This window comes from Anticarsia gemmatalis, chromosome 20 (genome assembly GCF_050436995.1).
Source record: "Anticarsia gemmatalis isolate Benzon Research Colony breed Stoneville strain chromosome 20, ilAntGemm2 primary, whole genome shotgun sequence".
Taxonomy (NCBI): Eukaryota; Metazoa; Arthropoda; class Insecta; order Lepidoptera; family Erebidae; genus Anticarsia; species Anticarsia gemmatalis.
In genome coordinates this window covers 10,481,413-10,508,434 of record NC_134764.1, presented here as the reverse complement: position 1 = coordinate 10,508,434, position 27,022 = coordinate 10,481,413, and the positions used below count along the sequence as shown (strand labels likewise).

At 32.2% G+C, this 27,022-nt stretch overlaps 1 protein-coding gene across 1 annotated transcript in view; it reads right to left on the bottom strand.

Annotated features, from left to right (window-relative positions):
• Window positions 1-27,022, bottom strand: part of pigs (GAS2-like protein pickled eggs) — a 100,471-nt gene that overhangs the window by 61,120 nt on the left and 12,329 nt on the right. The window contains exon 2 of the mRNA XM_076127318.1: window positions 23,981-24,202. Within this exon, the coding sequence (XP_075983433.1) occupies window positions 23,981-24,163 (183 nt within the window). The 5' untranslated portion in view covers window positions 24,164-24,202. The remainder of the gene's footprint in view (window positions 1-23,980; window positions 24,203-27,022) is intronic.

Below are 27,022 nucleotides of genomic sequence, written 5' to 3'. Positions count from 1 at the left end.
TAGAAATCCTGAAAAGCACTGTTTGAATAAAAATATTATCACTGCATTATAATATGTAAGACACCATACGTAAAGAGCCGATCCCAAATTTACTTTTAATATACGAGAGGCAGCATATGGGCGAATAACAAAAACGTTCGTAGGTAAGACTACTAGAAAACTATCATGACTTGGCTCCAATATATTGGCTTTCAGACTTCCAAACCAAAAAGCTTGAGGACTTGAATACGGTGTGTATTTGAAATTTTTCTTGAGCATGAGAAACGCTAGTATGTTACATACCCATATTGGTAAGAACAGAATAACTTATCAATTAAAACCCCATCTATTGTTACTCATACTAATCTTTTACGGAAAGTGATTATTATGTTATAATAAATAAATAACTACCGCGATCATTTACTAAGAAAATCATGTTTCGTAACAAAGATTCACATAATTATTACAACGACAGAACATACGTATTTCTATTGTAAATACGAATGTACGTTTGTTTGTCATTTCACTTTGAAACAGCTTAACCGATTTAGAGAACAATTTGGGAGGGTCAGATAGATAGATTCTTCCCCAATTTTTTACTGGGTTTGTTTGAAATTTAGTCGCAATTATCACTGAACATTGTTTAAAGTTAACTAGTCCTTCAATGCATAGATTTAAAAGTAACTTCAATATTATATTTCCATCTCTAATGAAAAATAGAACAGGCAAAGCCGCAGGTAACTACTTGTAACCCCACATAAAGTCACAGTTATTATCTTCCATATTACTTATTCACTTATGTCGTAGCTGATTGTCGTTACAACGATTGTCACTTACAACTTGTGTAAGTAGTAACATGTGACGTTCACACGGGAATCGAACCCCACAATGGACGGAAGAATACAGTCTTTTTATAACGGGAAGTATCGTGTAGTTTTAAAACACAGTTTTTCAAACTAGATCATCGTTTTTACACTTACTATACCTGTGTAAGCCTACGAAGTTTAAACAATCATATAATTGACAAAGTATTTATTGAATTCAAGCACTTTTCCATTTTTACGAAGGTAATATAGGTACATTTTAAAAATAAACTTTAGCATTTATTTGGATCGATTGCCATATAAAACAGATATTTACGAGACCCAATACTTAATTTAATTCAAATGGTACTTTACTGTACTTTAGCCGTTTGAACATTTGTTAAAACCCCACACTAAAGGTACATTTTACAGCACAGAAAGTGAGCTTAGGAACCAAAACTCCACACTAATTACTTCAACTAAAAATCGCATCAATATCGATCTTACCATTTCAAACATTTACCCTTCAAATACGATCAAACTGTTCTAGAAAGTTCTAAACAACAAACAATAATCTTCCTTACTAAAGTCTCCACCCCAAACACAGGCGTATGACGTCACGGTTAACAATATAAATATGGCGGACCTACGTATATTATTATTATTCATTACTTGTATAATGTTATGACATAAGACAGGACGCAGGTCATAGACCATTTGGGTAGACTTGTCTCGTAGTCGAGAATGTTCTAGGACCATTTTGGTTATGCTCATGTGATGCATGTTAAATGTAATTGAATATGTTATTTAAAAAATAGTATTTGTAAATTGTAGGTAGGTCCCCTTTTATAGGACTAGGAATCGAACTATTGTTTGCTAGTTAGTTTGTTTGAGCGTTTTATTTATCATTTTGAATGTAGTCATATTTATTTTGATAAATAAAAGTTATTTCCTTTAAGTGAATTTCTTTTTTAAACAATATTTATCTAATATTTCTTTTTTTGGGATAACTTTAAGTTTAGGAATAAATTACTGAAGATGTAGTCACTCTTTAATTAAGTCTTCCACGTGTTCGACCCAAAACATGGGCCGTTTAATATTTACATGCATACACACCGAATACTTTTTACCATGGGAAAACCTTTAGTAAATTCTTATTCAATTTCAGCCAGCAGTAATATTACATACATTCATTTCCTTCCGTCAAAACTACAGCTAACCCAAAACTACACTCATAGAAATAGAAAAGCTATAAAAATTATTGTCCCTAACGGGGCAAGCACACTAAATATACACTCTCTGATCCTTTCATAATCTTTGAACTTTAGTATTCGGCTCGTGTTCTAAGCACATCCTGACTAACCAACACCAATGTAACCTGACCCCTTCTCATAGAACAAATAGAATCAAACTTTCACTGGATATGGATCAAGATAAACTGGACGGAACACGGAAGGATACTCCATATTTGGCAGAAAATAAAAGACATTTTATTCAATTTTAATCTTGAATCCTTTGAGTTAAGGTTTATTTTTTATTGTGGCTATTTAATAGGGTCCCGTTTGATGTCGTATTTTAAATTAGACAGGTTTTTAAGCTTTGATTTGTGATAGTGACTGGTTTTGCTAAGCATTGTATGCAAAATAAGTTAGCAGGTATATTTTTGGTGACCATTTCGTTGAAATTTTAGGTTAAAATAAACGATGTGAGTTTTAAACTGGACCACAAAACTTCAATTTTAGCCTTTATTATAGGAGTATCTTATAGGCTAAGTCCGAAGTTATGAGTGAGGTTTTTCCAAAGTCGCAAAAGACTCCTAAATAATAATATATCGCATGTACAAGTTTACTTTTCTTACAGTTCCTTCTTACAACTTTAATTATGCGGTTTATAAAATATGTTTAAGCTCCAACATTGTTATGAATTTTCAATGATAACAAGACAAATTAAAATTAGTCTTGTATTTATTTAAAAAACCAGACTGCACATCCACGACCCCAAAATCCAAAAATAACAACAAAGGGCCGCGAAAATTCCAATATTATTTCACAAACAAACAAAAAACCGTACAATTGACATCCATTCATCACTTGCAGCCAGCCTTCGAAGTTCAATTATACAGCCTAATGACCACACGATAAGGCATTAATTATCTGTTAAAAAAACATTTATTGTACCTCTAATTGTCGATGGTCAACCAATATGGCCGCCTGTCACATCTCCCTGTTATGTTGGTAGCCGTGATATTTTAATTCCGTTCAGGAATCCGTTAATTAAGTGAAAAAATATAATGAGTTGGTGTTTACTAAGTGGGAATTTGGACACGGTTATGTAGAGGTCTGGGATTCTGTTCTCGGGTTTAAATAAACTTTAATCATTATTTTGTGACGACAACTTACTGCTTCGAAGGCTAATTTATGTGATAGTCGATCACAAAACTTAAGTTTTATTTCCGGTTAGCATGTATTTTTTTTTCCTAGCCTGTTTAAGTGTCCCACTGCCGGGGAAAGGCCTCCCCCCTTCCCTACCAAATCACCCTATCGGTGGCAAGATCCAACCAGTTCTTTTCAAACGCGTCCAGGTCGTCCCGCCACTTCTGCATTTATTGAAATTCTTTTTTGGTCAGTCTACAGTCGCAGTTATTGTCAATCGATTAAAGTTAAAGAACTAAACGTTTTTAGACTGACTAGGCACCTGTTGGTGCCTAATGTTGACTGGTCAGACTAAAAACGTTTACAAAACCTAGCTCACAGAAGAGACAAAAAATGTCCTTACATTTCAAATAAGAATAACAAGCGTAGATGATTCTCGGTTTTAATTAATTAACTATTGTTTTTTGGAGGTCGTTTACTCTTCGTAATTTTGTGACTTAAAATACTAATTAATATACTCTACAATATTTTATAAATTGTTGATATGAGTGTAATCCAAATAATTATTTTAAAACCTCATAGTCTGTATGTTTGAAACGCGTTTATGATTTAACTGCTAAACCGATTTTGATTTGTTTTTTTTTTCATGAACTAATAATATCTTTTCAGCTACTTTGAAATAGAGACTAAATCTCTACATGAACAGAGCCGCTTGGGTCAGCTACTTAAATATAATCGCTCGTGTAAACAATACGATATTAAAAGAGAAAGACAAGCCATCAGAAAACCTTTTACGATTTTAAAAATTATTACAATTGTTATTGCTTTACAATTTGGAAATAATTACATTAAAATTATTTTTAATTTCAGTCATAATTGCTAGCCCAAAAAAATATTACATTATGATTTAAATTTTCATATTACATTCGTCATAATTACCGAGGCCGTGCGCTTTTAAATTGGCGGATTTTTACCAAAATGGTGATCGTTGAAAAGTATATAATTTTTAATTAATTAAAAAAGCTGAAGGGAATTGTTGTGATGCCGACAATGAAAAAGTTAAAACAAGGAATATGTAGTTGTGCCTGATTTAAGTATCAAGTAAAGATTAATTTAAATGTTTTAAAATAGTTGATATTTTCTTGATAACCATTAAAATGCTAGTAGTTTATAAATGACACTAAACACATAAAATATATATTTCTGTAAATATTAGTGCATATCATTAACCCCTGCCTCATTACGGGAGGAGACCGTTGCCCAGCAGTGGGAGATTAATTAGGGTTAATTTTATTTTTTATTAGTGTCTATAATTTTTTTCAAATGATATGTACATTATAATCAAACATGTTCCCTTAAATCATGAATTATTTTTAATCATTTTGTAACTGCTACTCAAAAGCAAACCAAACAAATTCTAACAAAACACCTCATTAACACATCAATCAACAAGTACAATAAAAAGGTTGCAAAACATTTAACTGAACGATTGTTGAACGAAAATGTAAATGTCAAAGTCAATTGACACTCCCGCCATTAAATGTCATTCGGTTATCTTAAGGCCGAGACACGTTGTCAACGGGAAATAGGGTGCTTTTGGAAATTAAGCACCTTTTCAAAAATGTCGGGGTGATTTATATAGGTTAAGTTTAATGAAACAAAAATAAATTTAAAGGCAATGTCAAAATAAAAAATGTTTTTTTCGATTTCAAGATGGCTGCTTTAAGTAGCAGTTGATAATAATATATTTATTTCTGTTTTGGTATCTATGCCGTTAATTTACGTGTTTTTAAAATAATATATCTGCCTTTAATAATAGCGGAACGAAAGTACTTGCTAATTAGTTTTTAAACTGTTCTCTTAAAATAACTTCCTCGAGGTTATAGCTACTGTACATTCTCAGCTTTTTATTTATAACTTGAAATTATCATATATTCATTTACTTTTTTCTTAAGTTGTGGTAACTATAAAAATATTTACATTATAACTATCTACTGGAAGCCCACCCCTACATATTTAGAAGAAAGGTATGGATTGATTTAGTAACTAATAATTCTTATATCAAACATTTTAATACCGACAGTCATAGAGTAAAAAAAGTGATACGTCGTAGAAATATCGATAACATAAAAACAAAGATATAAAATAAGATAAACACTAATCACACAATAAATGCGTAAAGAGATTAACAATGGCGCTTTAAACAAATAAGAAATTGACCATTGTCATCTGCTTTGTTTGTCTATTACAAAGAAACCAATACAGTAGCTCAATTCTCTAATACTATCGACTACCGACAACCGACCTGTCATCGAAAAATTTTGTATGAAAATCTGATCAGCGCCTCTGACGGGTGTCGTAGGAAACATTTTGGCAGTACATTCTAAATGTCAAAATTTCGATAGCTAGCCGGTTGTTGGTAATCGATAGTGGTACAGAATCGAGGTACAGAGCGAGCAATAGATTCTTTACAAATATAACCTGCTTTCTTCCCCCGGCTTTGACTGCCTGAAAAGGTTTATTGGTATGAACGCGCACCGCCTGGTATAAAAAGTTACTTTTACGGAAAATCTCATGAAACCTTATGAAAATCCGTTCAGTAGATTTTGAGTATATCGCGACCAGTCAGACAGTTGCGGTGAGGGGACTTCATTTTATAACATTTATAACGTAGTGATTAGTAAGAAGTAGATTGGTATAATGACAATGCCAGTTTTTCAATCTTCCCTCCCCTTGTTCTCTAATAGTATTTTAATTATATTTTATATAACTTTTCATACATATATTCGCTTATAACTATACATTTCTAGTTTGACCGTAACGAATGTTATCGTTTCGTTATGCGTAAGTTTTATAATTTTACCGGTATTAAGTTGTAACTTTTACTTTCATCGCACACCTGTCAGCGATTATTTATAACTTGCCCTTAATAACCAATCAATCATTGGACAACTTCATTTTGTATGATTTTATTCACGTCTTTATTTATTATTGTAGTAATATGACGACAGTAATATTTGTATGTGTAGGCAGATGAAACACATCTCATTTTACCGATATGTTTTAGTTTTTTGTAATTAAGGGGCAAGCTTGTATATCTTAATTTCAGGTTATGTTTGACAATAAGAAAAGAAGAATTCACACAACCGAAGAATTCGAGCTTTCATGGTTGGCAGTTGAGTTTACTTGTAAAATACATATCAGAACACAGAATCATTTAATAGTGTATCAATCTTGCAATCAAATAGATTACATTTTATAATTAATTTTACACAGACAAGTAAATTTATTTTCCATATATCGACAACAGTGGAAGTTGTTTCAGTAAATTTACACGGTTTCGCATTAAAACGTCAATTAAAATTTAACATCTCGTAATAATTAAAGCAATTCAGATCAGATACAGATAAAAGAGATTGATTAATTAAATATTTATACCTTGCAATTAGTCGAAAGTTAAACTTTAAAACTGAAGTGTTGAAAAATTACTTCCATTTTTTGGAGGTTAAACACTGGTTTTTGGGGATTGAAAACATTTATCATTTTGAAAATCGGTTATTATAAAGTAAATGAGTTATTTATCGCTCTACAATTTATTTTATTACTAGTATTATTTACTGAAAACAGGTAGCCTGTATCCTTAGTTTAATCTAAAATGGTACAGCAGTTTAATAGTAAAAGCGAAACAAACATATAAAATTGTGTTAGTAACTACATTTTGTCTCGAATTTTGCAAAGCTCCCATACAAAAAAATCCCTTGTGTTGCAGGGACTTTTACAAACAAACAAACACCGAACACTGTCTTTTACTAGACCCGAAACAACTACTTCTACACTATTGGAGGATCACACAAAATCAAATATAAGTAAAAATAAAATTATTTCAATTTGAAACACAATGCATTGTCAAATCAAAACGAACCAATCTTATTGAGTGCATCGCACGTGTAATGCATCAATAAATATTTCCAACAGGTGGAATATTCCCATATTCCCACAAATTCCTATAAAACCTTTATGTCAACGCTTCACACTGTTATCAATGATGCTGATCACGTTTGAGTCACAGTGGCTTGGCAAAGAGAGCACAGGCAGAATTTAGCGCTGTACGTCGAATATCGACGGCCGACGCGAACAGAATCCTAATTATGTAAATCGACTTTAAGAAATACCTGAGTGTTTTAGTAGGTTTGTACACTTGGAAACTTGCGCCGTGAGAGTACAATTCGGTGCCATTTATTTGTCTTATAACTTAGTATATAGAATAGACTAGCAATAATTGTGTGGTTTGATAATGACGGCAAACTGAAAAAGTTTTGGTGTCAGGTCGTATCAACGGTTGGTAGTTATTTCACATTATGTATTATGTATACAAACATAAGGTTTTCTAAGCCACATAATACTACTAAAAGGTTCCCGAAATTGTTACATTTTTGTCGTTTATAATGTCGATTCCATGCGTGTAATAAAGCTTACTGCCAAACTAAAAACCGCTATTTGAGAACATTCAACGCAAACGAATAGAATTTTGCCTTACTAGGGAGTCGAAACTGAAACCTTATGATCTGAAGTTTCCTACAAAACCACCCACAAAAAATAATTTTGGTAAAAACATCTTATTTACACCAACAATAATAATTGTACCAATGTGAAGTTCTCCTAACACCACTGAACATTGTAAAGCATTGTTTGGTATTGTCTCATATTGGTAATATCTGCGGTATGTGCGTGAACGTTTGTGTCGGATGGGTGAGCAGAGTACTAAGTAGCAAGTTCTGAAGTTGTAGAACAATAGGTAGACTGAGAATAGGGCTAAGTCAAGGGCATATTGACAGCAAGTTAGGTAATAACTGGACTTTGAGGATTGTTTTAAGTTTATTTTGCTTTAAATCCTAGGCTTAACTTTAGTTTATAGTTTCAGTGTTTCTCTTTAGGAAGCTTTTAGCAGCATAGCTACAGTAACGAACAATAATTATTTAAGCAATAATTACCAAAGGGGTCTGGAAAAAATACTGCTAATACTCGTATATCATAATCAAAAAATGTATTTTCGTTTATTTACGATAACACTCAAATAGAAAATAGTCACATTACTAAACCTTTGAGATAAGCTAAGATCCGGTATATTAATCTAATTTCCATTAAATGTACCTATTCAAATAACTAATCTATAGCTAATTAAGACGTAAACTCCCGAGTCCCGACCTTGTAATCGAACCTGGTAAACGCCAAAATTCGCTACATTAGACCGGTATAACAGAAAAAAATACAATATTCTTCTACATCCTATAGTTATTATACAATAGTAAATAATATATTCATAAAAGTAACTGTACACAAGGTCGTCGCCCACCACTCGAGTTGTTAACTTTACTTTACTCATTGTACATACAGACATACCTACATACATACATACATACATAACGTATTGTTAGTTAAAAAGAATATTTATGTAATAAACATAATAGATGAAGAAACAATAGTTATTTTTCTATTATAATGACTCTTTATACCAATTACAATGGTTGTTATTTTTTAAAGAAGATAGCATGGTTGTAAATGAGAATAAAAAATATCTATAAATAATTTGCAACCGCGTTTGTTCGTAAATTATTTTAAGCGTAAAGCATTAAAAAAAACGCAGCTTAGTATTTGTGAAAGAATGTTCAAAATCGAACTAGTAGTTCTTGAGATAAACTTATAACATAAAAAAACAAAAATTCTCTAAAGCTATATTCCGGCAAATGCCCACACTGCACACAGCACAAAATAATATGTAAGTTAGTAAGAATCTACACAGAAGCTGCGGATTTAATTGCTGAATCAAGCTTTTAAGTTATTCCTCAGTTTTTCTGTCAAGATTTTTTTTGTAAATGTTCAGAGTATGGAATTTAATGACATAGTCCTTCGTGCCTCGAAGAGCATGTAAAGCTGTCGACCCTGCACCTGACCTCTCCTTGGTTAGAATACTGTGCCACCGGGCTACAAGAGTAATAGAATACAAGTTTATACACTTGGCCACTACAAACAAAGGTCTGTATCGCGATTTTTGTAGGTACTATCGAGTATCAAGAGTCTGGTATTTAAAACGTATCTCAGTAGCCCGATTCTCTACTATAATTATTATCGACTACCGACAACCGGCTAGCTATCGAGAAAATTTGTATAACAATCGGATCAGCGCCTCTAGCGGACGTCGTAGAAACTATTTTGGCAGTACATTTTAAATGTCAAACTCTCGATTCTAGATGGTTCCAATTGTAGAGAATCGCGATACAGAATATGTAACAGAGCGCTAGAGGGGCTTATCTCATTCAATATTTATCGATAGCTTACCGGTTTTCCACACTTCATAGTAATAGTAACGCATAGCCAGTTTCAATGAAACTGACCATGGACATCAACTAAAGCTTAATAAACAATAAATAACTACAATAAATATCAAAACACCATACAATTATATGCAAATAACTTAATAAGTCGGAACAATAAGTGTAGCCGTGTGATTAGACCTGCGCGGGCGCAGGCGCCGCCGCCAACGATCAGCGATTACTCTGATCGTTGTCTATCGCAAGGACGTGATCGATCGGCTTTACTATTGTAAGTAATGTTTGTTTGTTTGTATGAATAATTGTGTGAGGTTCTTTGGTTGAGAAATGTATACGATTAATTTGAGCACGTCTCTATGTTGCAGAGATTGCATTAATTAGGATTTGAAGTTATTGATGTATTTAACATAAATATCAGATATTTGTTAAATGTCAACAAACGTATATCTATATTTTTATGTGAAAATGTCCCATTGCTAGGCGAGTCCCCCGAACGAGGGAGACGTGATATCTTGAGTACATAACTATTTAAATTACCTAACTTAATTTGTCATTTTATTAACAAGACACAATTATTCATTAAAATAACAATAAATTAATTCAGACCAGTGAGAATAATAAATAATCACTATAAAAACCAATGGTAACACACTTTAAACTCTTATAAACGAATTTTATTCCAAAGGTATAATCATTAACACTGATCACTTAATTTGACCGAACCTTAACACTTGTAATGCTGATAAAACCATGATCTTATGTCCCAAATCCTTGAATGATTCTGTCATAACTTTGTCCTGCGTTATTCGTAGAATGCGACCGTCACTTTTTGAGTAAATCATGGGAAAATTACATATAATAAAGAGGTTAACTTGTAAGTTGTGATTCAACCAATGTAAATACCGTAGTTGTAATAAGTTTATTTTATTAATGACTGTTGTTTTCAATGCAATGCATTTGTAAGTTAACTTAATATGATGTATAAGTTTGACTATTTTCAAAGATTCCAAATTATTATCTATCAATGTCCAACTTATGGCACGAAAGGAAGATATCTGGCGCATAAAAAATAGTTATAAATGTTACATTTACTCTGACAAATGTTTGTATCACTGACCAAATAGGAGTAACTAAGGGTGGGGGTACAAATATTTGTAATAAAGAATACTGTTTCAGATCTGTTTGTACTTTGTACCTACCGTTTGTATGTTTATGCAAATCTTGTCCGTACACACAGTTTGTATATTTTTAAAAATCCTGCCTCCTTGGACAAATTACGACTTACTCACAAATCAAGGAACTAATTTCACCTCATATTATATTACTACTTTACTTACTAACATATTAGCAATGCAATAAATTTCCCCACAATTGACTCAGTAACGGCTACATTCTCGGAATAGGAACAGGACAAAATAACCACAAATAGCCTAAGAATTTAGACATAATAATAGCCAACCCTTTATACAAAGACATTTCAACAAATTAAATTATCAACTGCACACTTATTGAGTATTTCAGTTAACAAACAGTATACGTCAATTTGATAGCCACCATGTCAAACTATGTCGAAGCTGCATTGTACTGCACTTTGCAGCTTTGACATAACATATTAATCTCTATCATTATAGAATGAAACAATATACAGAATAGTAGCTATCAAACGGTTGTCAACATATTTATAATCCCCGCTGCTTTTTCACATTGCAAGATTTCGGTTTTTCATTGATCATAAAGAAATTCATTAACATTATAAAGATGAAGAATTACAAGCATTATTTTAACCATATCCCATTTTTTTATACATTTCGACCAAGAATTCGAAGTCTCCTTTCTTTACTATTGACTCAGTATTTTTAAATTTCGACCAAGAAATTGAAGTCTCCTTTTCTCACTATTAAGTAAGTAACGGCTACATTCTCGGAATAAGAACAGGACAAAATAACCACAAATAGACTAAGAATTTAGACATTAAACCAATCTTGTGTGTTTCAAATATAATCAGTTACAAAATAACTATTAAAATGAGTTGTAAAACATGAATCACTTGAACAAGGAAAATGTGACGTTAATGGTTTATAACTATGGCTTTTAGCCTTTTATGGCTATAATATGCTGTAATAGGATATTTAGTACATTTAAATGAAACATATTATTTGGTAATGCTTTTTGAAAGTCCTTTTTTGTTTTGTGAAAATTTGGTTTTACGGTTACATGATGATTTCATTTCGGAAACTACGCTGTTCATTTTAAACGATTTTTTTTTAAAGTTTAAACTTTAAAAAAAAATAAGAAAGGCTACATTAATTTGCAAGTGTTTGACGTTTACAATTTATTTGAAAAGTTAGTTCTTGCGGTACCTATACGCCAGGGGCCGTGAGTTTCTCGCTAGCTCTTCTCATAAGGCTCTACCCCCTTTCCGAGCTAGTGGTAGATTCAGTAATTGTAACGACTATCATAAGAGTCAATATTTGACCTTAATGAATAAATGACATAGAAACACAATCTGTCAATTACTTAAATACTTTTTTACATGTGTATGTTACTATGTTATATATCCACAGTATGGACAGACCTTTAGCTAACCCGACCTTTAAACCACTTGCCATTTGTAAAGCATTCTAATTCAATCGTTAATCGTGTCCCAAGATGTTGAAGATAAACACTTTATAACGTTTTGAACAGTTTATACTAACGGAATAACTATCAGAGCTTTATGGCCTGTGACCACTTGAATGCCAGTTGATTGAATATTTTATTTATAGGTTAGGCTGAGAGCAAACTTAAGTGGAAACTGTTTTATGACTATTGAGTTACAAAATATATGAAGATGCGTATATATTAAGTGAAGGGCCCATTGTTATTTGATGACAATAGACAAAATAATATAAAATAGGCCGACGATTCGATTCCCAGGTCAGTCAGTCCAGTGCAATTTCTCCAATTGTTATAATTATTTTTTAAGTTTGGTGCATGTGTGTTAAATTAAGGACTAAGTAAAGTCTAGAATGATATGAGACATGATGGTTCCTATGTACTCAAAGAAAGAAGTAAGTAGCAATGTTCGCTACATATGCGGAATTTAAATGCATACAAGCTTTCAAATTTCTCGCAGGCCTGAAATTCTGGACGACTAGCAAAGCATGCCTTTAACCACACTTGTTTTAGCAGTGGGACAGTGAACGGAAAATATTGTAAAGACAATAATAGCTCCATGCAAAACCTTTTTTATTCATATAAAATATGCAGTGCACTTCAAGCATACTTAAACATTATTAATAATCAATAACCCATGTATTAAATGTGAAATAATACAACATTATGTTAATAAATGTCAGACGCACACAACAATGTTGTCAATTATATGTTACTTAAGAATATATTAAGAATGCAACAAATTATATATTACAGAACTATAGGAGTTTATGTTAATATGTATAAATATGCGTCTTCTTGGAACGAGACATTAAATTTGCATTAATACTGGAAATTTTCGGTCCAGAAATGTTTTAAAACGATTAAATGTTGTCGGGATAAAATTAACAGCATCAACCTTATATTTTCAGTTTCTTCCATGTTGTTATTTTTATGTTAAAAAGTCAAGGTCAACCCCGGGATATACATATATCTAAGTCGAAGTAAATTGAAACACACATACTGAAAAAATATCCTGAACGGTCTGAGTAATTAATACTGTGTAATAAAATGTAATATTTTAATTTTATTCTAGTGTTAATTGTCAAACCATTATTATTTTTAAAATATGATTACAAAATTGAGAAATAAGAAACCTAAAATTTAGTAATTTCGACGCAATCAAAATTAATTTTACAACTAGCTTTAGTAACCTACAAATTAATTACAACTAAATTATTTACTAATCAGTATTTAAGAAATCAAAAGACCGTAAAACCGTTTCAGTCACATTTACCTATGAACAGCACACTTCATTTTATAAACTACACTCTATTTTCTGGCACATAAGGTTCAAAATTAAATAACAAAAGGTCTAAACGCTGGTAAATCATTTTGAAACGCTTGGATGTTATCGGTTCGTCCTTCAAAAGCAGTGCGTAGTACTCGCAATCAGAATGCACGTAAAGAAATGTTGATAAAGAATAGATACGCATGCAATCTAATTGACGAAATGCGTTGTATGTTGCAATGATAGACTAAATGTAGGCTAGAATTATTCTAGAACTATTGATAGGAACCCGATACTAATACAAGGTTCTAAGCTTATTTATTTACATGTAACACAACTGGTATAGAATACATATAAATCAAAACAGACAATCAAAAAAGATCAAAACTTATTAAAAATAGTTTAGGTGGTTAGTGGAATTTTTGGTATCGTGTAACTAATCATGTAATATAAAAGTATCCTATTTCTGTCCTAATGCTGGGCATGGGTCTGTTATCAGAATGTTGGGGTGCTTAGGCCTTAGAGTCCATCATGTTGGTCAAGTGTAAGTTAGAAACTTACAATGTAATTAATATATAAAAATGTTGCTTATCCAGATTCTAATAGTGGTTAAAAGAATATAAAATTTTACTTCGAGTATTCTATAACAAACAGAAAAATGTCCTCAGATTCGAAACAGCAACCCATTACATTGTAATTACTACGTTATGTAGTAATTCAGGTTCTATCTCTGTTCTTCTTACGAGATTCAAATAAGAGAGAGAGAGTAAGACGAAACACATACCCAACTAAATGTCTTAGTCACATTTCCCGGTCTAGATATTTAAAGCTATCAACGTAGTGTCCAATTTCGCTATGACTAACATATTACTCAGTGTTTGTATGTATGTATGTTTGTATGTAAACAGAAATGAGTAAAGGAAGAGATAAACAGCTGTTCCGTCAACAGTCGTAAAGATATTGAAGTCGTAAAAATTGCAGTTCTAGTAGTTTTTATAGCAGGTATGTAGGAAATTGTTATTTTCTGTTGCACATTTTTTTTTCAAATTTTTACCTATGTAGAACTACATTTTCAAACTAACTAGAATTAACTAATAGACTAGAATTCTTAGTCTTTTTTAACCCGCGTTTATCAAAAGACCTTTTCGCATATTAAATTTTGTGACTTTGGCATTCTACCTTTGCTTAACCCAAACCTAGAACACGAGACGCTTTGACATCAAATTCCTTAATACTATTAATACTTTGGCAAAGTAAAACTATTACATTTTACTCAAGCGCAAAATCAAACTCTGAACTTCATTTGTATTTTCATTCTCAATTCTTACCTCAGAAATATCTAGAATAATAACAGCTTAATTTTCAAACTCAAAACTAACAACCAGTCCAAATATGGACACTAACCTCAGCCAAGCATCAAACCGACACTCGATCACTCAGTCATTGACCCAACATCAATTAAAATCCACTTGAACAGTTTTAAACCATGAATGAAGTCTGGAAGTGCTTACAAATTGTATGAGTTGTATGTATGAATAAGAAATACTAAGAAATTAGGGCGGCACGTGAATCACTGCGCTAATATTATTTACTTGATTTGTATGGAAAATGTTACAGATTTGCTTTGTGACTAATGTTTGTAAATTATTTTATGAAATATGGAGCAGAATAATTTAAAGGAATAAGTTAAAGTAACTTTAAATATACGCCTTTTATATCAACAACCCAATCTGTACTAATCTCATAAAAACAAGTGACTGTCTGTCATGCTTTTAAGGCTTAACTGCAGTGCTGGACCCATTTTCGTGTAATTTTTTATAGAGACATGTGAAACCCCGAGTCAAGTATATTATGCCAATTTTTAAAGTTGAATTCTTATGAAATCAAAACGGCTTATCACAGTTTCTCAATCACTTCGCCTTTACTGGTTCATCCCCAATTTCAGCAACTTAGCAATTACTTCTTCAAGTATCCTTTATTTGATCCGAACCCTTCAACTACGAAGTTTCATGGACTATTTGTCAATGAAACTTCGTTTCAGAGTTTACTTGTGAAATTGTTACAGACTGACGTACACACATCATAATATTGGTATAGATTTAACGCAAGGAGAGCCGCGAAGATCGACTAGTCATACTTAATCATAGAAGGCGTCACAATCGTAAACTAGAAGAGGCGACAAAACGTTATTTTTCTCACATATTTTGCGAAACGGTACAACATAGGCGTTGAGGGTCGAGTTACGACAAACGCAGCCAGATGTTATAACTTGCTAATGAGGTTGCGACACACTCAAGGTGACGTTTGAAAATATTTCACTTATTTGTTGCTATTTTTTGAAATTGTAGTAAATTACTTACTAGAATTAATTAGTATTGTAAAACTAACGCATATCCGTGATTTCACCCGTGGAAAATTGTAGCCTCTTTTTCCAGGATAAGATATAACACTTTGAACTTGTAGTTAATTAAGATAACTAGAATAAAATAGTATCAAAAATTAGCTCGTGAAAAAAAAGACATTATTTCCGGGATAGGTTGCAGGATCGTGATTATTTTATTAAAGTCTGTTTAGCTGGTTTCAGGTGATATCAGGATAAACAAACAAATACACTTTCACATTAATAATATTAGTAGCGTAGCTGTATTAATTTCTGTGTTAAAACTCTTAAAAAAATAATTACAACTAAAATAGAACAATCTAATTTTAGAATAACCTTCTTTGCTATAATATACAAATAAATAAAAATAAGTCACCGAAATGTATGTGCCCGTATAACATTTTAACAACTAAATTAAACTAGATATTTTTTTAATATGTATGTACCTAACTTTCGGGACAAGGTTTGTATGGGATCACAATTCCCATAGGAATGGAATCAACGGGATAAAATTGTACTATACCCGGACGAAGTCAGGCCAGTCCACTAGTGAATTTAATAAACAAAAATGCTTATAAACTATTAATCTAGTTTACAACTTTATTAATGATTATGTAAATGTTCTTATCTTGTTATCTTTATGGCACATTATATTTTATGTTAACGTTTGAAACCATATAATATCCCATATCCGTTGAGTTGACAGCTCCAATGCGGAAAACTTTATTTAATAATGCATATTTTTATTATTAAATAAATATATAAATACATAAATATAATATTATAAAATAAAACGCGGTAGTTGCGAAATTGCCGATCGTCGATGCTAAAAGAAGCTTGTCAGCTGTGGCCCTATGTAATAAATAAATAATATAAATTTTACACGTATAATTGGACAACTCATGCACGGTCTTTGATTCCAAACTTAGCAGAGCTTGTAAATAAAATCCGTACACATTTTTTAATAGATATTTCGTACTTTTATTCGGATTTTCCCTTTAAGTTTTTTGGCATAATGTAAATAATACATATAAGTTTAAAAAGCCTATTTAATATTAAAGTCAGTTTCCAAGTCTGCGTATTCGTTTAATCGGTTAATACAGAAGTAAAGTTTCTAAGGAAAGAAGGACCTCTCTCTATGAAGTTAAAACTTCAACATTTATTTATAAATATGAATAATAACAAATTACCCGAATCACTTAAAACACGATAAGTGTATACAAATACTACTCGCGCTATATTTAGAATGGCTACATGTTTTATCAATATCGATAACTTTATCTAAGTGTACAGGCAGACAACGTGACTTCATATTCATATCTATAAGAAAAACAACGTTTTTCCCCCAAAGGTGTGTAACATACCAAGTGAGTTAGTTTGTAGGAGGTCATCTCCATTACTGCGGGATCGATTTTCAACCACGCTTTTACTATCGTCTAGTAACATAAGACAATTACAATCTTACGCGAAAGAAGTAGTCTCAAGAAACAAAAGACGATTCTTTCCCAAATCGACAAGAATCGTATAAAACAATAATTTAGTAAACGATAAATCAGTCACGTAAATACATAAGGCTAAACTACCAACACTAATGCTCATAAAATGAAAATTATGAAGTTCGGAAAATGGGAATAACGAAATCTGTACGAGAAATAAAACTCTTTTATATGCATGAACTTATCGTCGCACTACTCATTGAAATCGTTCGCTCTTCTAAAAATATATCACTTTTTGTCTAATTTTATGAATAAAAGAAAAAAATATTTAAAATCTTTTCAAATCTTTCAACGGTAAACGCTACTGGGTAACAACGATTCATCTCACGTTTATCCTCAGATTCCAAATCTGCATATGCATTGATAAGCTTATCACTCACGAATGACACTGATACGATAAGGCCTTATCTAAATTATTCCTCCCCTTATCTAGATAAAAGAGATTTCGTTTCAAGTGAAGTTGCCGAATTTGAGTGAGAATGAAAACAAATATTATCGTATGTAGTACAATGACCTTCTAACTGGTCTTGGAGTGAAGTTTCAAGTTCGATTCTCAGGTCAAGTAAAGATAGAAAAATAAGGATTTTATATGATTACCGTACCATTACTACGTATAGTCATACAACTAAGTAGAGCCTTGTATGTAAGTTCCGCGGCTTGAGGTGCATATACAAAATTCAGAATTTAGGACATTTGTGACCCTCAGGTTTATGCAGCTGCCCTTTTTAATACAGACTTTTTCGTTAGAATATAGATAAATCGTGCATAGGCAAGTCCCAGGTTCTATAATTAGTGGTCCGACTGGTTAGGCAACCGTTGGCGCGGTCAATCCATAGATGGGTGACCGCTTAGTGTTATATGCGCTGGGTGTCTCCACGCTTCGGAGGGCACATAAATCCCGGTTGTTGTCAATCAACAACTTTGACTATTACTAGGTTGACATTGAAGACGGTCTGGCATTAAATGACAATTAAAATATTCCCCAATGACTCGGTTGACTATTATTTCGAAATATTAAAGGAAAATTTGAGGTATTAAACTTAACGGAAACTTAGCTAATTGGGTAACAAACAAACACTAAATTAATTAATATTATTAAAATTAAATTCGTGACTAATGTGTTTTTCTAATTAGTGTCGTAAGTCAGCCTTGATTTTAATTAAATGCGATAATTTTAGAAATATTGCAGTGATTCTACTATTATTTATCAACACGTATTTATGACACATAAACATGTACATTTTAAATTATTTGTTCTTTAATAAATACCGGAAAACTACGTGGCATATCACATACATAAAATATAACAAAATATATATGTATGTTCCTAATAGTTGCCCGGAGTTTGTTAACGTGACCGGTAATCAATAGACTCGCGCTCTATTACATGGGATTCACATTAATAATAACGAAACTTAGGTGTACCTTTGGGTATATAATAAGCACATAGTATAAAGCAAAATCGCTCCCCGCGTCTGTCCCTACATCTGTGTATGCTTAGATGTTTGAAACTAGGTAAGGAACGGAGGAAGATTTGTCAAGAAGAAGGTTTGTCTGTAAAAGATGTAAAGGTTTTTTGTAAAACAACTGTTTCAAAAAAATCCATTTCGGCCTCGTTTCATCACATGATCATTCAAAATCTTAGGCATGAACCTGTAATAATTGTAATATGACCAAAATATTTTTGTAAGTATATTTAATTAGCTAAACCATTAGCATGGTCAGTGATAAACAACTGTGGACCTACAATTACGTTGACAGCCCGTCAGTTTCAATAACGACTGCAACCGTCCGAATGTCCTTATCAAAACTGTTTCATAATTGAGTTTAGTATACATTAGAGCATTTAGTTAGTAATGTTACGTTCGATTCCTCGGCAGTACGAGAAGTTTTATACTTTTTTAAATAATACAGTGGAAGGCTGGCACTCTTTGCTATCTATAATATGTATATGTAGGGCACAATTCCCCTTACTGAGGAAGGATAGGATGATTCTTAAGCGTAGCCCGCTTTACATTTTTTTGCTGATAATGACGCTTTTTTTTTTAAACTAATAGTTTGATTTTTATTGGACTAAAGCAAAGTTTGTTTCACATATATGAAGAAGGCTATTAGTCATCCAATATCCAGCTACGAACTATGAAATCCAAGTTATCACCACAAACGAGATTGAAACTGCTGAACTTTCTTTACTTAGATTCGAAAATTAGTAAGATCAGGTACATCTTACATATGACTATTCCAAATGCTTTATACGAAGTTTACGAAATAAAGGATATTTAGAATTTGAATTTGAAAACTGTGCCCATTCATATTATTCGCGCTCAACTTTCCATAAGTCATATTAACACAGTAACTAAAAACTCGTAAATGCTCTTATATATACTAACCTCAATGCAACCGTTACTACACAGCATATTAATTCGACAAAACGTTTAATAAGCAATGTCGCAAGTATAATCTTGATTGACGTGCCGAGTTATTACTACGAAATACATGGCCACTATTGATGGACAATTTTATATTCATAGCTTTACGCCACTGGGTTTTTACTATAAACGATTACACAGGTACTGCGGCTACACATACGCACTATTTGTTCATTTATTTACTTCACAAATAATCATATATTTAAAAAGAAAATGTGACATTCACATTCACTCTTGACGTCTTTTTTATAGCTCCTGTACCTCCCACCATATCAGTCTATTCTTTATTGCAACTTAATTGTAGATCCCCCCTGTGTAATAAATAATATTAATCCCGCAAGTGTCTGAAGGACAAATATGATATTTATTTCACATATAAATCACATTTTGTAAAAAAAAATTAACTGAACCTCCCACCATCAGCCTAGCGATTATTCCAACTATATTGGAGATCCCCTGTGTAAAAAATGTCCGACTGCTGAACAAATACCTGTCTAAAAACCTTAATAAGAATGTAAATAAAAAAAAAACATAAATGTCTGGAACATTTTATTTCCCCTTAAAGAACCTGAGTCTTCATAATACGTATTATGTACTGCTCAAATAAAGTCATAACTTTATACATAACATCTATTTATTACATCCTATCACTCGTGACGCATTACCTCATCACTGGTTCAGTTAGTCGGTCAGTCAGTAATCTTATCAATACTGTTAAGATAACCACGTGTTTACCACTCGACCAACGCTAAGTGTCAATCAGTTTATATATTTATTGATCGGGTCTCCATCATTTAGATTTTTCAGTGATTTTCCGAGAGTCGCGATAAAAAGTATGACGAAGGTATGAAATAACTGTTGTTGACAAATAATAAATCAAACTCATGACTTCCAAGCCTAGGCAATGTCTTAGTGATTGAGCCACAAATGTCCTGAAATTAAATTTATACTTTTACAGGTATAACGATTTCATTGAAATTGTTAATTGTATTACTCCACTCTCTCATCCGAAGAGAACATCCTTGCCCATTCCTGGAACTCATTTTTGTAGTCATCCAATATTACTATAACAAATGATTTTTATTTACTATGAAACAATAATGCAATGGGCTAAGGTAACTTTTGTCTTTTTTTTCAATTATTTAATGCAATTATAAAGAAATAAATGTTTCCTCTTTATAACATTACTACAAAAACATATTTTATACATAATATTGGTATATCATTTAGCCAGTACTTAACTTTCCTTCCTCAATACATCTTCCTTAATTAACCGGAGCCGTTAAAGAACTTATTAACAAAAATCAATAAATTTACCGACCATGAACAAAAATACTTGCAGAAATAAATGTAAAACTAGAACCACATTCAACATTCAAGATATAAGTGGTTTTCCTTTGGAGTACGGTCGTTGACCCCACTGTGGCCGTAGCACATGAAAGTTCATTGTAAACTTATTGGTAATCGATATGTGTAATTAAAGTTATTTCCTTTTTAACTGATTGTTATTAAATTAAAGTTTTTATGCCTGAAATTGGTGTGGTTGTTAATATTAAGTTATTTTGTATCTGCTTACCCTGTTGGGAAAAAGGGAGTGTTTTTATGTATTTACATAAGTAAATCGAATGTTAAAACAAGAAAGTTAAGGATTGCCAATTATGCCAATTTAAAGATGATGATGTGTTTGTGACCTTATAATTTTCATTTACACTATATTCCAACTATTGGCAGTTAAAGGGTTATTTGTATACAGCTTACATAGCAGAATTTATAAATTATTTATTTGACCTGAATGTCCTAAATTAATAAATCATTTGATTTTAATTTTGACTTTATGGATAAATCATATTTTTTTAATAAAACTGACTACAAATAAAACTATAAAGCATTATATAAATTAACATATCCACTCAACCACACAAAGGTCGGAGTCCACTTCACTTATCAATACAACTTAATTCTCTAGGAATAACCGCAAGTAATTTCAGTCACATTCACAAGAATTTGCGCATGCGTAATGACTTCCTACAGTTTATCGAAACTCAAAGAGGCCAATAAAATATTATCAACGATAAATACTTGAGATTACGTGCTAATGTCATTATATCTTATTATTGTATTTGCATATACTATGAAAAACCCGATATCTTTGGATGAAATAACAAACAATTTACAATAAAAGCTACTACGGAAACAGTAGAAAAGATTTTAATATCAATTGTTTCAGGAATTTCATTCGATCTACCGAATAATTTACATTTACACGAGAGAAGGTCTATATGTGTATATATGTATGTTATTAAAATACGTATTGTATAAGCTTTCTAATAGTATTGTGCTAAAATAAGTACTTAGATCAAATAATCACGTAATAGATTATTTGAACTACAAAATTTATTTAAAATGATACTTTAATTTTAATTCTAGAAGCTTATAAGTTTCACAACATTTTTATAGGCACAAGAATTTCCTTTCCAAAACTAAACAAAACATTTTCAGTGAAACAATTTTGATATATTTTTGAAACATGTATTGTTCGTTCTCCATTTCTACTGCCTTTAATCATGAAACTATAACATACACTATCTTATTTCTACATCACATCTATTGTAAAGTGTTGTCACATAAGTTCATCATTATAAGCCTATACGGTAAATATAAGACCAGCTGTCAAATTATGTGTACTATCACTATGATAGAAAAAAAAGATCTTTGTACCTTCAGTAGCTTTACTGCTTACCACACGAAGGGATATCGTGTTATATTAAAAATACCAGTATTGATTAAATATATGTTTTCGTGATTTAACCTATTATTGCAATATTTTATGCGTAAATAGAAATTTATATCCTCTTCAAGAGTCCACGGTACATCAATGTAAAATTTTCATCAAAATTGGTGTTATAATTTTGATAAAATTGCTAGGTAGGGTGAAATGAAACTTTGAGCGGTTATTTTTAGCCTATATGTTTAAAATATACATTATAGCTTTAATCAATTATCTTAAGTACTAATTAGAATCACTAAAAATGGTGCGTACATCAGCTTGCATGAATTAGGTATAAATGTAAATGTAGCATAAAAATTAAGACAGTAGTCACTTTTCTTATAATTTCTGTCATATTCTTACGACAGTCTCATAATTATTTGTAATTATTATGTCTCCTTACTTATCTTTAATTATAATTGAGTATAAGGTCAAGGGAAGACGATATAAGAATAAACTCCACTACAGATGTCATTGTATTTTATTCTAAAAATAATAATTTTAAAGATTATGCACAATCTTGTCGAAAGAATATGAATGGCGCTACACAAATATGTTTGTTATCTTTCGTAAATATTTTTTTTAGGCTTAATAGGTATTTGGATAAAGGTAATTATGTATTTTTTGTGTTAAAAGTGTTTAATCATTTGTAATCCATTTTGATTATTTAAATAATTGTTATATTTATTACGACATCTGTTTTAAAAGTTCTAAAAATAAGTATATAATCATTGTCTGAAACATTTTCAAGCTGAAAATATTTATTAAAAATTTAAAACACTGTCCCACTGTCCCACATACGACCATGCTGGCCAAGTGTGGGTTAAAAACTGTGCATTCCTTCAAGAACTTTGTTAAAAAATTTTCATCAAACAATGCTTTCTTTCACAGTTGAAACAAGTGATAAAATGATGTCTATTACAAAATGTTTAGTACTTAAATGTGTTAATTGTTTATTGGAAATTTATTTATATTTTAAAATAAACTTTGTTTATATGCTATCCCTAGTAATGACGTCGTTTTAACCTAGTTGGAAAAACACCTAGTAGTTTTATTTTTCCATTTTATAGATATGCTTGACTACAATACTATAAAATACATTTTATTTATTTCAATTAGTCATAAGGTACGTCAGTTATTCATAACTATATACTTTATACCCAATATTATTAGAAATAAACTACGATTGACTATTGGCACTTATAGCTTGCACACACCAGTAATCGATTGATGGGTGAAGCAACCTTTGTCACGAACATTCCATAGATGGGTGACCGCTTATTTTCATTTGAACTGAGAGTCTACGTATTTGAAAAGGACGCGAAGGGTCTTCGAGCTTGAATAACTTTAATGCTAGATTGAACTCTAACCATTTATAACAAAAATAACCAAAGGTATTTAATAATACATACATAGTTACATACAAAGATACATAACCACTCCTGCACACATCTTGTCATACAAAAATACTGTTACTAAAGAACTAAAATGTCAACTTACCCTGCACAAAGCGACGCCCGTGTCCAATCTATCCAGGAAATTATCAGCATTGATCCTAAGTTCGGGGTACAGGACTGTCAGCCACTCAGCCAAGTCCTCCTTCATAGCATACAGGTATTCTTCCGAGGACTTGAAGGGCCTGAACGGCCTGGCCTCCAGAAGTACTGCGCCGGCACTCGCCATTGTGATGTTTCTTGTGGAGTTAGATGGACATTACTGGGTCTGGAAAAAAAGAAAGAACGTTAGATGGCATTGTTAATTAAAAATATTCTTAGAGGTTATTTATACTGAAATATTGTTGATTTTGTGCCGGGCTGCCGGCTAGTCATCGAAAAATTTTATATGAAAACTTGATCAGCGCCCCTAGTGAATGCAGTAGTAACTAATTTTGAAATTAATTTTTTGTAATGTCAATTTTTGTATTGTAAAAAATCGTGCTAATAAACAGCCATGTTTATGTACGAATTACTTAATTTTATATCACGGCAAAGAGTTATAGCTTATAACTTAGAAAACCTCCTATTTTAAAATAAGTTAACGTTCTTACGTCTAAACCGTCGAAACTTCTTTACGAAATGTAACCCTTAGATGACTGCAGATCCGAGATTTGAGATTGAGATTGTATAATAAATGTATGGTATAGTTATCCAAGTTATCTAGTTAAACACAAAACAAACTTTAATACTAACAAAACATAGTCCGCAAGATCATTCCATCTACCAGTCATCACTCCTAAAACCCATTTAAACAGACCCATACAAGCACCTAACAGCCTCACGTCTAGACATACAAAAAGCTTTATAATTCATTAATTGACATCAGTCGCCATCATAACTCATACACATTGCAGTTGTCACATCATTTAGTGTAATGGCGCCCAGATTGCCAACGATGGAACACTTGATTTATGAACTAATTGATCGTTTTGTTTAATTAGACATGTTTGGGTTTCTAGCAGTAAATACAGACAGAAAAACTCAGGAGTATGTTTTTGACCCTACATGGAATTCGAACCCGAGACCTCTGCGTGACAATCGCATCGCAAAACTTACTGAGGCGCCCATAGACAGTTGCGCTCACCGGTCGGTAAACGATCTGTGGGTTAAGCAACCATTGGCGCGGTCATTCCATAGATTAAACTTCATAATTTAGTGACGGTAATCGTAAGTTTACATTACATTTTATAGTTCCCAACAAAGAACAATTAGGTTATAATAATCGTATGTAACTAGTAGTTCTTTTTAATAGATCAATTCAAATAATCTTCAATTTCAGGAAATAAATCATAACTTTAAGGAAGCCATAAAATACATTAAAAACTACAGAAATTAGGAAACGAGTAATTAATTTGTTGCTACCTGTACCTTGATTTAGAAAATTATAAGGATAAAAACATCAATTTAATTATCTTTTATATTAATCGAAGAACTAGTCATAATCTTCTTATCGTTTTAGAAATGAATGAGTTTATAATCCTAGATTTATTTCTAATCAAATTGTTTTCTATTTCTAATACCGTTATCTATGACGACATTACGGCGAATTTTAAAAATATCCTATAAAATTAAAGAGCATTCAGTATACTTTGGGTTCACAATTTGTGTTATCAGAACTACTGCCAAGACAGAGATGGGTGACCGCTTACTGGTAGTTGTGACTTCTATAAACATACAAACAACTGACTCAGCGTTCAACAAGACCCAAAAGTGAAAACAACTGAATTACACAAACATTACCTTCTTGTAGGAATCGAATCTACACGACCCCAGCCCGCCCGATCATCGAGCAACTGTGCTCTTTGAAAATATTCATTTCATGCTCTTTTCTTTAATATTTTCATAGGTCCGCATTAAGCCAGCCTGGTGGACTCAGTCCTAATTCACTTTGCTCATGCTAGAAAGACACCCTTGCCATAACAAACTAACCATATAAACTAAACTAAATAATATATTTCCACGCCTGTTGCCTCCTATGTATCACATACATTGTTATAACAACATACATTATGTATGTATGCATATATGTAATACGGTACATCACACTTGTCATCGCGGCGACAGTTCATTTACCCCCACGGTCCGGCGAGCGACGCGGCTCACTGCGCGCTTTCGCGGGTACCACTCCCGGTTCGGTCTGTTATGACTATTTGTTCATTGATTGAACTACCCTTAGGTATTGTTTAGTAGGTTTGGTTGCCATTCATTGCAAAGTATTTTTTGTGGTCTGTAGGATCAATGCTGTAGTCCTTACGTACAGTCAAGTTTTCAAAAAACAATTATTTGAAAGAGCTTCCAGTAGCAAGAACCTAAAAGTAATTTTTACGTGATTTGGAGTGTTGATTATGCCTTTTAGATTACGTCACGTTTAATCAAGAAAGAAGAAACTTCAGGCCAGAAGACCCTCTATCAGAAATTTATAGCCATCAATAAAAAAGTAGATTTATTATCTCACTCATTAGTCCCACTGCGGAGCACAGGTCATTTCTCTAAGAGTTAAGGCATTTATGAGAATCATGACTAACCACCGTTTCTCTATTCAAACTGTCATGTTTATATCAACTTAAACGCTATTGAATGGAAAAACTACCGCTTAATGTGCCTCAGAAAACAGGCATAAGCTAATCTTCTGCTATCATAAAAAAAAACAAAATTTACTCCTTTATTCCCCACCAGAATTGTTCTACCAGGTACTACCAACATAACTACCATACTTTCTGCTCCATTCTTACGTGAGCATCATAACGATTACATATCTCACGTCTCATTGCGTCCGATGATGTATGGAAACGCCGCACTTGCCGTGAAACTGCCTGCTGTATGCTCACTCAAGCGATGGTCACTGGTTATAAGTGGTTATGCTCATGGTATGCTGTTGGGTAATGGGTAGTTTAGAAGATAGTATGGTTTAACTGTAGTAGGCTGGGCTATGTTTGTAGAAATTGGTGTCAGACAGTCGAGACTGAGTTAGTTCAGGGGGCTGTCACGTATCTCAGTTGTCAACTAATTGAAAGCCACTACACTGTATATTGTTTTCTTCCTTAGA